The sequence below is a fragment of the Stegastes partitus genome, unplaced genomic scaffold (genome assembly GCF_000690725.1).
Source record: "Stegastes partitus isolate 25-593 unplaced genomic scaffold, Stegastes_partitus-1.0.2 Scaffold148, whole genome shotgun sequence".
NCBI lineage: Eukaryota > Metazoa > Chordata > Actinopteri > Pomacentridae > Stegastes > Stegastes partitus.
In genome coordinates, this window is record NW_007577879.1 from 749,729 (window position 1) to 764,432 (window position 14,704).

The window sequence follows — 14,704 nt, forward strand, 5'->3', positions numbered from 1 at the left end:
GCCACATCTTAAATCTCTTACGTCGCGGATGACCTAATATTTCAAAAGTGTGGCTTAGATTTATCGCGCGCTCCTTCCTGTTATTTTAATGAACGATTTGTTACACAATACTCACACCAATGCTCTCTGAGTCACTTGACAGATCCTGAGTCTCCTCCGAGCTGCCAGAGTCCCAGCTGCCCCACATCTTCCTTCTTGCTCCTCAGCTGCTTCTAATTGCTCCAGACTCTCCAATGCAGTGTCTCCAGACACCTAGCCAGTCAGACGGTTTGTCTGAATTCCTTCGCCATCCTATCCGTGTTTATGCCAGCCTAAATTCCTGAATCAACTAGACCTACCTTTTTTTTTTTTGTTTCTGTTATATTGTTTCCTCTCTGTTGATGTGCCAGCAGCACCTGCCGAGACTTAACCATCTTCAGCCACTAAACCACAATTGAAAACACAGCTAAAGTGCCTTTAGTCTCGAGGCAGGACTCGGGTTAATCTTACCCTGCAGTCGACCAGAAAACTGCTGTCCTCACTCTGACCTCCATCAATGCTTGAATGTATGAATACACAAATGTGTTCTGTACTTATGGCTGCACAGCTAAACTACATTTCTTTTAGTCGATTAGCTGAGATTTGTACATCAAATCTTCATGTCAAAGTGAAATTACCATGTGAAGTTTTAAGAACAGCATTCATTTCTTTAAACATTTATTTAAACTTTCTGAACCCCAAACAGTTTTATTCACTGTTGGCTCATTTTTCAATGCAATTTAAATTCCTGCACCGCTATGGAAAAAACATAACCAAGGCTAGAAGCAGAGGGAACCCAGAAATGTAGTTTGTGCAATATAATAAAGTTATGGTGAGGGAAATGTTTTAAAGTTATTTTTACTATTATTTGTTTTGCACAAAATTATAAATCCTGGAATATCCAAGTATGACGTTTTTTCAAATGCCCTCAAGTAATAATGAAAAAAGTGGTAAGTCTACAGACTATAGATATTTTACTACTTGTAAAAAAAATTAAAAATAATAAAATAGTAAAATAATAAAATAATACAAAATACAAAAATAAAAAAATATAAAGAAAATAAAAAAGATATATATTTTTAAAATAAAAATCTAAAAATAATTTAAAAATAACTAACAGTAGTAAAAAAAAATAATTATAGTAAAAATAATAATAATAAAATCATGTGTACAAATTAAAAAAAAAAAAATTACTACTGTGGTAATATAACCCAAAATGTGATGTCCATGCATGTGGACACATTAGGTGCTAAGAGGGTTAAAAGAAGTCTATGTGAGTATGTAGTGTATAACTCTACATACAACAGATATTTTCTTACTGGCATTTTTAATGTTTCCACGCTTGTTTCTTTTCGGCTTTGTCTAAACACTGCCTGCAGTTCAGCCCAGATTAGCTGAAGTTTTGTCATGTGAATAGAGTCACCGATGACTTCACAGTTTACAGAATCACAAAATATTAATTTTTTACAGAACCTTGTCGATGCAAATGGTTTGTTTATGGCAATATGTAGAATAAAATGATTTTGATTCAAGATTTGGTTTCATTTTCAGACGTTCTTTCAGTTTTCACAGTTTGTGGCTGTGATAAGTGATGTTCTTTTGGGGATTTTTTTTTTTAAAGACAACATTCTTCTTAAATCCTCTGCTGGATTTTGGGGTCCAGACGGTCTTGTTGTCCCGCTTAGACCGTGAGCATGTCGCAGTGCCGCCTCCCTCGACCAGGTTTTGCAACCATACGCTGACTGCTCACAGCCCGGCGCTGGTTTCATTTTATGGTAGGTAACACGTAAATACAGACGGCTACTGAACCAAAACACATCAGGAATGAAGGGATATTGTTTTTTGTCCATCAGTCTCAACAAAAGGAGCCTCTCGCTTCTTGGCTGCACGCCATCGCTCTTGCATTTTCATTTCCTTCCTTCGTTTTTTTGTCTCTGGCATCTGCCTTCCCGACGCTCTGCAACCAATCAATAAGAAAATGGCAACCATGTGACCGTGACAACCTGTAGGTGCACGGGGATGGACGACGGCTACTGGAAACATTTTGGTCTGCATGCTGTTTGTATTAAATTAAATCTGATTCTAATGTGCTGGTAGAAACTTCAGAGTCAACAGGTACAGTCTGATTCTGCATCACATCTTGGTGCAGACTGGAGTTTAATACCTTGAAACTTGATTAAACTTATTGAAATGTGGCACAAAAGCCTTTATCTGCCTGATCTCCAATGGGTGGGCAGTTCTGGATACACTTGTAAGGACGGTTTACGTTATGGAAACAGGCTCCCCACTTTTAATGTATGGATATTACACTCATGTATTATTCGAATGTCATTTAGCGGCTTTATATGAATGTAATGTGTGAAATGCCATTCAAAGCCTCCGCCGCTGAAATGATGGCCCTGGCGATATTCCAAATACTCCGGTTTCCAGAAATATCTGGTATTTAAATGTGAATGACTTTTAATGGGGTGTTGTCATTATTACTTTGGACCGCCGGGTCTCGCTGCTCTGCAAGTGAGCTCATTCAGAGCTGAGCTAATTTCTCCATTTTACAATGAGAGGCGAGGCAAGCGTTATTTAGGGGGCCGTTACGCCAGCGCGATGCCACTCAGATCGGAGGATTTCAAAGTCATGAGATACTGTAAGCCGACACAAATTCTTCAGGCAACGAGAAACAATTCGGCGGGTTTGATTGATTTGCGGACAGGCTCAACTGATGTGCGTCCAAATGCTGATGTAATGGAAAAGGCATCCCCCTACTGTCCTGGCTTCTCTCGGCATGCCAAAAATACTGCCCTAATTGATCCTCTCTCACCATCGCTTTCTCCCCCCGTTCCTCCTCCTATCTCTCTCGCCGCTGTCTGTCTCTGGGCTTTCTGTCTTGTCATCTCTTGTTCAGCCATCTCTCCACTGTCTCATTAAATTAGAGGACAATGGTTACTTTAATGGCAACATTGTTAATTTACACAAACATTAATCTGCCATTTGTCCACTTCATTGTTTGCTGAGCTTTCAAAACTATGGCACACGGACAAAACCGAGCCGCTTCCAAAGGGAGCCATGTGCAGCCAGACGGGCTTGGAATAGACGCCGAATTAGAGACGGGGGGATAGACGGAGGCTGAGCCTGTACGCAAACCTCGTGTAGATAGGAAAATAAGAAAAAGGGAAAAGGAAAGTGTATCTGTGTGTTTGAGTGGGTGGGTGGCCGTGGCGGTTGTGTGTATCTTGCCAATTCTCTTACTTGATGATTTGACATTCTCGTGGCGGGCCAGAGTTTGGCTGCTTCCTTTGTTCTCCCAGGCGATCTTTATCATCACTTAGTGCCTGTACCGAGCTCAGACACCGTACTCCGTCCATTTAGCCCCCTTTTTACTGCCACTATTACGGCGCATAAATGAGATCCATAACAATGTGAGGGACTTCTGGCTGCAATATTTCACATATATTTTGAGTACAATTTATGTGCATTCCTCGCACATGTTATTCCTCTTCTCCGAGCCGGGTCTCGGAGAGGGCTTAATTTCCTGGCTCAAATGGCATTTTTACGGTACATAACAATCCTGTAATTGCTGGTGGGGGGGGGGCTGCGGAAGGGGAAACCGTACCTATTATTGATGCCAGCCATTTAAACAATCAAAAAAACAACAATAAGAAGCTTCAGATCCCATCAAAAGTGAACAAATTGCCGCGATCAAACTTCGTCGTCGTCGTCCTCCTGCGCTCCCACCTCGTCGCGTCCATCTGCACGTTATGCGGCCGCGTAATTTAAACAGTGTGACTGTAACATGCCGGCATTGTTTTGCTGGGCAGAGGAGCCAGCGAGGCCCGTGCGTCTTTTGTGAGGTTCTTGGGGAATACCACATCCACCCCGCTGAATAACAAGAGCAGACAAACTATGTGAGCAATGTCCAAACAGGTCATGTTACAAACAAAACAATCATTTGACAGCATTGGAAGCGATCTCCAAAGACATTACATGAAACAAATGAAAATGGGTTTAGGAAGAAAAGCAACTTTTTTTGCAAAAACAATAATATCCTAATTTCTTTATTTTCGTGTGTTTCCAAACATTTTTGAAGCATCGGAATGCCATTTGAGTTGTTCACTTTGTCTCACTTTGTTTTGTGGTTTCCTCTTTGTCATTCTGTTGTTTTTACAGTGGTAACTCTGTGGAAATACTGCTGAAAGCTTACAGTTTTTTTTTTTATAACTAGTTACAAATATTTCTCAATACTTAATTCACTTTTTCAAAACTTCCCCCTTGCAGTAAGAAAAACATGTGCATGTTGACCAAAGGGGGATTCTTTTAATTCACCACGTCCTTTTTCTTTTCAGAAAATCTTCGCTCGCAGAGCAATCTTCACCACAAATGCACAACACAGCAATATTTATGGCATCTAATGGTCGAGAAAAGTCTGACGGGATTATGTGACAAGGGCAGGCGATGATGTTTTGTTTAAATCTTCGCAGCGAGTTTCTGTGACTGTGAAGCAACCTGTACTGGTCCTGCACACACACACAGAGTGTTTTCTTTTATTCTGATCAGACTTTTGCTTCGATTAAGGCTTACAAGTGGAGTCGACGCTGCTGGAATTACTTAAGGGCGCCGTTCTAATAGGGGTAATAAAGCTGTAATGTTTTCCAACCTAACAGGTGCATCAGATGCCATTCAAGCAGCGTCTGTGTGCAGTCCTGAGACGATATCTAATGACCAAAAGACGATTAAAATGTCTCGTGTGTGTTTACCAGACGTGTGCATGTTATGTATTCTGTGTATTTCTGGAATTTTAAACTGTAACTACACATTACTGCAGAATTTTAAAAAGGTTGAGCCAAACATTTACCTCTCGAGGAAACTCACTTCAGCTATTTTTCACTATTACTTAATGTCTCTTTAAAGTATAGGTTTTTTTTATATCTGGCTTAGATGTTTTCAAATATTAAGTTTAAGTTTTCTTTTTTTTATCAGACAATGAGTGTTTTTAAGTAGGAGCTGTTTTGACCTTTGACATGTTTCGACTGTCACTTCAGTCTTCCTCAGAAACGTCACTGGCGTCTGTGGTGACGTGTCTTTATCAGCTGCTGGTTTCCTGGCAATCTGTCAGATTTGCCCGACGGGTTTTCCCTGACAGGAAACATCAGGACAACTCACAAGATCTCAAAAAGAAAAAGCAGAACAAGTGAACCTAAAATCAGCCAAATCAGACCACTGCAGAAGAAGCAACCACATCACGGACTGGGACAAAGATCATCGCATCGGAGAGCAACACATTTAAACACTGGAGGCGAGCCAAAGACACCATGAAGCGTGACGAGGGGCCATTCATGTTGTCCCACACATGGGACGGCATGAATGACGGGTAAGGAAACAGTATGATGTCATAGGAAAGGCGGGTCACGCCTCCAGGAAACCACCAGCTGATAAAGACACGTCACCACAGACGTCAGTGACGTTTCTGAGGAAGACTTAAGTGACAGTTGAAACAAGTCAACGACAAAAACAGCTCCCACTTAAATATACTCATTGTCTGATAAAAAACAAAATAAAGAAACCTTATACCTATAATCAGAATAGACAAAATTAACCTAATCACGCTAATATCTAAGTTCTACAGTTCAGTAATGATCCTGCTATATCTTGTATGTGTAATCCATTTTAAAAAATAGAAAAATGAATGTAATACACAGAATAAAAGGTAATTGGACCAACTTAAATACATTTTTTCCATAACACACATTTGAATTAAGTTTACACAAATAAATTGTTAATGCCGCTGGATGAAGTTAGATGTACTTAAATCATTTGATTCCTTTCAAATGAGCATTGCTGCAACTTAATCTTAGAGAAAGTCATCTTGAAGTTTCCAATTTTTCTAACCTAATTACTCGCTTCACCCAAACGTAAAAATGTACTCCATGATTCTGACTTCTTTCCTTTTCTTTGCTCTGTAATCACACTTGAACCAAACGGTAGTTGAGTTGCAGCAACAACAAAAAAGAAACGCAGACGGCATGATGTCAGACACACAGCGCTGGAGGAGCGGCAAACCTAATTTTCACGTTTTCCATAAAATCGGAACAGTAGTTTACAGTACATTACCTCAACTACAGCTCCAAGTGCACGTTTTACAGTGTAGGAACAATTCGTCATTTTATAGGAGGTTTTAACGCTGACTGTTTTCCCCTGTTAAATCCCAATTCCACTCTTTGTGGTAATCTAATCTAACCATCTAACCCATTTCCTAAAATGTTAAACTTATGCTTCGAATTACTTATGCGCCATATGCTACACTTTGCTGCCGTCCCTCCCTCATCCAGGCTTTCTTCACTCGAGATGTTTAAAGAAAATCAAGACACAAGTGTTATAACTGTGGCGCAACACCAAGCAGCTGAAATCGAGCATTTACGGTCGCATTATTTACAGTTTTTATAAGTTAAAATGTCTGTCGGAGTCCGCTGCAGCTCAAAACGAAGCAAACGGTTAACAATATGACACAAATAATGCAGCAAGTTTAGCTAAACAAACAACAGTGCTGCTTTTTAATGAGATAATTAACGTTTACGGCTCGGATAAACCAGTAAAAGTAGCTCCAGCAACGTTTTTTTTTTTTTCTTTCTTTCTTAGTGTAGTGTCTGTGGTTGCCATGGTCACACAGTGAGCTGCGGCGGCGAGTTAAGTACGACCATAATGAAGACGGCGGCGGCGGCGGCGGATAACTGCACGTTCACGAGAACGGCAGCCACCCTCTCTCTGCCTGCCTGCCTGCCTGCAAAAGGAAATTGATGGCTCAATCTGTGCCAGCCTTGATCCCTTTTTTTAGATTCAGCATGACCAGTTCCTCCTTGTACTTTCCTCATAATCAGAAGAACACAGATTGGCATTTTCAAAAGGACACGTAAAGGTCATTTGTTCTCCATTCCGAGCCCGTGTGGTCCTACATTGCTGGAGATGCGTTGGGTTTCCTCGGTGCGTCTTATCAGCGGTACTGAGCGGTCCTGAAGTTTGTCATGGAACCCAAAACATTCTGATGTTTGACATTTTCAGAGGGAAGGAACTTTGTCCTCTCGGAGCTCTTGGAGTCAAGTCAGAAGCCGTTTTCCTCCGTTCTCCTCTGCCATTGTGGTGCTGACTGTATTCATTTTTTAAGATGCAATTATATCCCACAATCCCTGGCTCCGTGTTCACATTGTGTTTTCTGAACAAGTATGCGGTGCCAGTTTAAAATCACGTATGATTAAATTAGTGGCGAAATTACTGGAGTTCATCTCCGTTTACAGACCGAGCAGGGATGGCCAAAGATGTCGCCTCTTACATAAAAAAGCTTGATGATGTTTGAGTTTGGGGTTTTTTTTCTTTCTATTTTTTGCCCAGCAGAACTTCTACACTTTCGAAAAACATTTCAGATTTTTTACATTTTTAATAAAGATTTTATTTTGAGACCGAGAGCAAACGTAAACCAGTGATTGTTGTAACATTTTAGCAACCTACAACCACTTCTAACTATACATTATACCAGTTTTGGAGGTTTTGTCAGTGAGAGTTGCTGATGCTGATCACAGTTGACATATTAATTAAAGGAAAAAGATCCATTTGAATACTTTGCTCCAAGAAATTCTACATTAAAAGTTCCATTTCATCCTCTTGTATGGACATTAAATACCGCCAACATTTACATTTTTACCCCGAAGCAACAAGCGTGACATGAATTCAAGAACTCTAGATTATAAAGTCACAGCATCATCTCCGTTGACAAATTATGGATAAAGAGTTTTTTTCTTAAAGGGTAAACTGGTGACTTATTTCAGGCTGATCTGCTGAATATGTCCTGCTCACCTTTGCCAGGTTGGGAGTAATTTGAATGGTGAATAATAAGATTGCCTCCTTTTCTTTTTTCTGTCGTCCTCAGGTTTACTCTCTATGCAGTGGACAGCCGAGGCAGTCACTCTGAGTCAAGCTTCGTCTCGGTACGGACGTCGTGTCCGGTGGTGGATGATAGTCGAGCTGAAGGTACTTCACCCACGACCTTTGACTACTTCCTTTTTTATTTACATCTTTCTAATGTCTTGTACATACTTTGACATAGAAATGGGTACAACTACTGTGACATTTTGGCATCATTACGACTGTGTTCCCCCTTTAAAACACAACCAAGGACTCTTCTGTCACAATACATACCCAGAACTGATTAGTAGTGAAACGCAAATTTCCAGTTCTTGCTATCATTTAAATCAGGTTCTACCTTGTTACTCATACATTTATTTTTAAAAAGTCAGACGAAACTTGACAGAAAAGAGGTGAACAAAAAGGTGAGGATCCATTTGATGGGCGGCTGTGGCTCAGGTGGTAGAGCAGGTTGTCCTCTGATCGTAAGGTTGGCGGTTCGATCCCTCCACAGTCCAAGTGTTCTTGGGCAAGACACTGAACCTGAAGTTGCTCCCAATGGCAGGCAGCACCTTGCATGGCAGCTCTGTCGCCATTGGTGTATGAATGTATGTGAATGAGAAAACATTGTAAAGCGCTTTGAGTGCTGCTAAGGTAGAAAAGCTCTATATAAGTGCAGTCCATTTACCATATACAGCTGTTATTTGGAACAATCTTACCTACGCAATGTGCACATGCATGATGGTTAATAGATCTGGGGAATAAAATTAGAAATGGCAAAATGTAAAGGAGCACTCCACCATTTTTTTATTTAAATGTCAAATTTAGTTTTCTACCTATAAGGAGTTTATCAAACAGAGACAAAAATGAAAGGCATCAATCATTTGAATTATGGAAATCAGAGCGTATTAGAAGTTTGGCCTATTAAGGACTAAAAATCAGTTTAGTTATGCTTCTGCAAGCGAGCCCTGTCTCCAAAAAGAAGATCTGCTCTTCTACATGCATTCCCAATTCAGCTATCAGGGAAATGTATTTGTTTCTAATGAACGTTTTTTTGCCATTCATTGTATCGCCCTCCGATGGTTGGTCAGTCAATCATTAATTAAATGGGGCTGGACTCATCACCATGGTAACCCAGAAAAGAGGACGAACACTTCAAACATGTTAAGAAAAGATATGTTTAAACCCATAGCATGACAATTCTTCCTAACAGTTCTGGGGTGTAAACCTGAACATGCTTTGTGAAAGGGTCGAGCTAACGCTAACCCTAAGCAGGATATTTTAATGAAGCTAGCAACATAATTTTGGTGCCTAAACCCAACCAAACTGTGAGTACAAACTAAATAATGGCCCTACACAGGAGACAAACCCCAGATTCCTTGGTGAAACTCCTTTCTTAGACCTATACCAACACCACCTCTCCAACCTCCCAACATGGAATTGGAAGCAGACACATGTCCTCCTACATCACACTGTGTCCTTACCACGGGCGAACAGGTTTAGCTGCATAGGAACATAATGTTAAAGAACATGTGAAATCACTCTGAGCCTCTCCGCCTGTCTTCTGTCTGCCTCTTACCTCCCGACAGAAATAGCAGACAAGGTGTACAACTTGTACAACGGCTACACCAGCGGAAAGGAGCAGCAGATGGCTTACAATACGCTGATGGAGATTCCTCCTCCGCTGCTATACAGAGTCCAGCACCACTACAACTCCCACTACGAGAAGTTTGGAGACTTCGTCTGGCGGAGCGAGGACGAGCTGGGCCCCAGGTGAGACGATTTGGATGCTGGAGGTTTTTCTCATGCAGGCTTGGAAGATGCTGTCCGTTTGTACGACCGTGTAATGGCTGCTTTGTGTCTACGAAACGTCTTTTTTTTTTTTTTTTGTCTAGTCGAGCACTATTTATCCATGTCTCCTTGTCATCGTGTTTGATGGAACATGTTGTTTTGGATCCATTACAGTCATCCTGAGGTTTCTTACACAACAATCATAGCCAGCGCTGTCTGGACCAGTGTAGCCAGATTCAGATCCTTCAGCTCATTACTCATGTCATTGTCAGTCCCACCCCCACCCTACCCCACCCCTCCACAAGGCAGGAGCGCCATTTCCCAACACACACACACTTCCAGAAGTGCTTCGACTAGAAAGCAAGTGGGCAAGGTCACCGTAAAAACTCCGGGGTTACAGTCGCTCCTCACATCACCATGGCAATGCCAAAACAGTGTTTGACAGCCAAGCCAAACACTAAACGTGATACTCGGCTAACACTAACTCCACTTCCAACTCCATTTCCTCTTCTTTCTCATGTAAAAAAAAAAAAAAAAAAAGTTCATCCGTGTCCACGCCATACCACCCCGACATCCCCTCACCCGTGACCCTCTTTTACAGGGACGCCCCCATTGATAGATTGAGCAGACATTACGACACCACCAGAACAAAGAGGAGTTTACTGACTAACAAAAGAGCACAAGAGGAAGTATAAACAATAAAAAAAAAGAAGTATAGAACAAAAACATTCATGTATGCGAGTCTGACTAAGGCAGCGCTTGATGATAGCAACACCAGATATTAAGTTACAGACCAATGTTTTGGTTTGTCCACCCCCACTGCCTGGAAGCGCTCCTTTTTCAAGCCATAAATAATATAATAATTGAGGAATAACTTTAGGAAGCCTCTCTCTGATTGGTGAAGGGGGGTGGGAGGCACAGGTTGGAAATCGGGAGTTCGGTGGGGATGTTTGTGTGTTTGTGTGTGGGCAGCTGCGAGGGGGGCGACGGGGTGGCGGTGGAGGCTTTTGGATGAGCGAGTGTGGATTATTTACTGCCTGAAGTTGGCAGGGTTGAGCCTCGTTGCGGTAATTTACAAGCGGGCTCTATTGGTGGTGCCTTTTAAAAGGTAACAGAATGGCCAAGTGAAACGTAAGCGCGCTCAGCTCTCCTCCCGACAAGCTCTCTCTCCCAAACGTCCACCATTGTTGCAAGTCAACACCAGCTCCCGTCATATTTCTGTGTTTCTCCGGATCGGTTGTGATCCATGATTACTGCTATTATCTTGTGCTGCAGTGTACTTTTCCTTATTGCCACACACTCTTCTGGACTGAAGCTGTGTTTGTGTTGTAACCAATTACTTTGGATTTAGTTGCTTAAATCGCATAAAGCCAAATCTAGTAGCTGCAATCTCAAAGTTTACAGTGAAGCTATTTTTTTTTCTTTGTTTGTCGCCGTGAGTGGCATTAAACGGTTTTAATTCATCCCTGGCTCACGTGCTTCCACGCCTCCCTTGATAATGTGTTCGGTATTCTGTTGTTTCAGACATAAGAATTTAAGGGAAATGAGAAAATGCCCCCCCACCCTTTTCAGCAAATAAGTGAAAAGGATGTCTGTACTCCTTGCTTAACTAAAGACAGATGTTGATGCTCAGCAGACACTGCTTTTCAAAACAAATGGAATTTTGCCTTTCTCCGTGTGTGTTTTCCTCGTATTAGTAACGTATGAGCTCCCCAGCGTTGGACGCTGTAGATATTTGTGTACATGCTGTTTGTGTGTGCTTAAATAGAGAGGCTTTCTTTTTAAATTGAGCTGACCTGACATGTGGGGGCTCCTTCATGTCGTAAATTTCACTCCCAGATTTTGAAATTCTTACCTTCGCTCACTCCAGACAGCTGCCTCCGGTGTGGTGTTAAAACAGAACCGGTACCAGAGAGTTCTAAATGTCACTGTTTGACCCGGACTGGCAGCTCCATCAGAATGACAGGAGAGAAACAACTCTTTGGTAGAGTTTGAAACTTTTACTTTTGTGCAGACACAAAGCCAGCGGAGGTGCAAATGAGGACACGGTGCCCAATTTGTCTCTTTTGTTTGAATGCATCACAGAGGTTGGTGGAGGAACCCATGTGAGGTTTATGCAGAGCAGGTGGGGTAGCGAAATCTTTTTGGTTTACGGGATTTTTCTCACTCAGGTAAACACATACAGGACGTAGCACCGATATGTATCATCTGATCTGAGGTTTGCTCAGTGGGTCCATAAGTGAGTTTTTGGTTTACCTTGAATAAGTCAATGAATAAATTTAATGGACACTATTTGCCATCAGTATTTTACTTACTTTCAAGTTGTTTCCAACAATCTCCGGCTTCTGCCCACTTCGTTTGGTTGCTCAACTTCCGTTGCAGCTGTTGTGTTTTGTTGCGGCTTATTTTGTAGTGTTGTGGTTAATTTGTTTGTGCTGTGGCTTATTGTGTTGTGTTGTGGCTTTTATTTTGTTGTGACACTTCTGGGCCACCGTAAATTTGCTTGTATTTACCTTTACAAATGTTTACGCTCATCAACTTTTGGATCATTTAGCCTGTGAAGAGGATTAGAAAATGACATTTTTCCTCTAAAATCTGATTTCATCTGAGGAATACTGAAATAAATCAATCGCTAATGTCAAAAAATTTGATCGATTTAGTGGCTAAATTGATCTTTTTTAAATCGAGTTGGCATAAAAACCAGAAAAGCAGATGTCATTTTGGGATTCAGCGTTGCAAAAATGTCCTAAATCAGTATTTTTTTGTAACCCAGTGTTACCCGAAATTCCAACATTACTTCACTACATTGATGAGTTCATTTAATTCATATTTGGTTTTTGTAGGAAAGCAGAGCCTCATCTGAGAAAATGTAATGGTGATTGACATTAACAGCTTTTCTTCGTCTCCTCCAATAGAAAAGCCAACCTGATCCTGCGTCGGGTGGAGAAGATCAGCCTCTACTGCCGCTCCCTGTTGCGCAGCACCCACATCCAGAGCCGCACGGACACCATGGCGTACGTCTACTGCCGGAGCGAAGAGGGGCGACCTCCCAGCAACATGTGGCACGGCTCTTTACACGACAGTCGCACCATGTGCATGGAAAAGCTCATTTCTGTACAGCGCAACACATACAGCAACACCAAACTCCGATGAGACAGGAGTCCAGAGACGAGCAGTGCGTCTTCTTTTCTTTTTTTTTTTTTTTTTCTCTCTCCTGCAAAATGACATCATTGATTGATGTACCTCTTCTGTACACTCTGCGGCGAGCGTCTCTCACGTGACTGGTGTATTTTGAAAACCAGGAGAGGCTCCGAAAAAAACGAAAAAAAAAAAAAAAAGGAAAAACCCTCCGACATCACTGGACATTGTGTTAAAGCTACCGAAAATATTTTTGTGTGGCCTACTTTTATTATAAGACAGAAGATTCTAGAAGAAAAAAAAAAATAAAGAAACGACTTTCCGGAGCGGACGTATTTCTTCAAAATGCCAGTGATTGCACATATCAATGAGAAACTGCAGTGTGAACATGTAAAATATCATTCAGCCAAAAAGAAAAGTGGTTGGCTTAAAATCCTTTGAATGTAATATTGTAGTTCCTTTTCGGTGCTTTGATGCTTACCTGGAACACGTGAAAAAGAGAGACAAAAAAAAAACTAAGGAAAAATCAATAGTATAACTTATTTGCCTTTACGACTTTCATTTGAAAGGAGGAAACTGAAATGTGTTAAAGCCATTTTTGAAATTCACTTACTTGTTTTCAAGTTTATTAAAAAGAAAAAGGAAAAAAAAAAGAGCTTTGCTTCAGGAATTTAAAACCAGTAAGTGAGAAACTATGTAGTTAGTCTTATATGATGACATTTGATAGAGCCAGGCGTTGTGTGGTAACAGTATTGATAACTTAGGCTTTTCTACCCAGCCTGACGAAATTATGCAAAGACAGAGTAGGGTGGCATTCGAACATTATATCTTCATCCATAGACTTTTGATTCAGCTTTAATTTCAGTGCTGAAATGTAGAAATCGTTTTTTGTTATCTGCCTTTTAAGTACTACGATATCCAAAATAAATACTGTTGAATATATAAGAACTAATTTTAAGGATTTATTTTTTAAGTTTCTGAGATGAACCCAGATTTGTTATACCTCAAGATAAACAATGCTTTTGCCACACAAAAGTTCATAAAATGACTTTTGGTATCAACACACCAAATGCTACTGCAAGAAAATAAACAATCAGATTCAAAAATTTCTATGCTTGACGACTTTTCAGTGGATTGTGAAATCGGTTCTGCAAGTTAAAAAAAAATGGATTTGCAATAAGATCATCATATGTTAATGAATGTTTGAAAATCAAAGCTAAGACTGAACACGGAGTCTCTCTCGATACAGGATCTGTTTCCCTCCCATATTCATGTACGCTCAGACGACAAGGAGGATAATAATTCCGAGCACCACTTTCAGGCAGTCGAACGGTTTCCGTCCATCCAGCTGTTAAACATGAGGTACTGTACACTGAATGGTGAGGAGTCAGTGATTGTAGGGATCACCCTGTGGTCCTTTTAACCCTCTTTATTTTTCCAATCTTCAAAGCCATGGATATTGTTTTAACGGAGACAAACAATGCCTTTTTTTTCAAATATGTTCATCTCATGTTATATGAATTGTGATAATAAATTATTATATTGTAAATTTTAAATTGTAAAAAAAAAAAAAAAAAAGTCAAAAAATGATATCTGTATTATTATTATTATGTGGCTTTGATTGTCTTTTTCTGAAGAATGTGAAATATTAAAAATGTATAGAAAACCAGAAGACGTTTCTTTTCTTCAGCAGCTGTGCAGCATCCCTATTAGATTACCACAAGTGGCACAAGACTTCCAATCCCCCCCCCGCCTCCTCAAAAAAAAAAAAACTGTGCTTCCCAAAATTGTTTACCACATCTGCAGATGAAATGTTTTCCTTGTGTATTTAGGGTCTGAGCATTAACAGTGCAAGTCACTGTCGCCTGACTTT

At 40.7% G+C, this 14,704-nt stretch overlaps 1 protein-coding gene across 1 annotated transcript in view; it reads left to right on the plus strand.

The window, feature by feature from the left end:
* The window catches only part of astn2 (astrotactin 2), a 298,857-nt gene extending 286,011 nt beyond the window's left edge, over positions 1-12,846 (plus strand). Inside the window, exons 22-24 of the mRNA XM_008279213.1 lie at positions 7,928-8,028; positions 9,492-9,675; positions 12,609-12,846. Of these exons, the coding sequence (XP_008277435.1) occupies positions 7,928-8,028; positions 9,492-9,675; positions 12,609-12,846 (523 nt within the window). The remainder of the gene's footprint in view (positions 1-7,927; positions 8,029-9,491; positions 9,676-12,608) is intronic.
* The last annotated feature ends 1,858 nt before the right edge of the window (positions 12,847-14,704 follow it).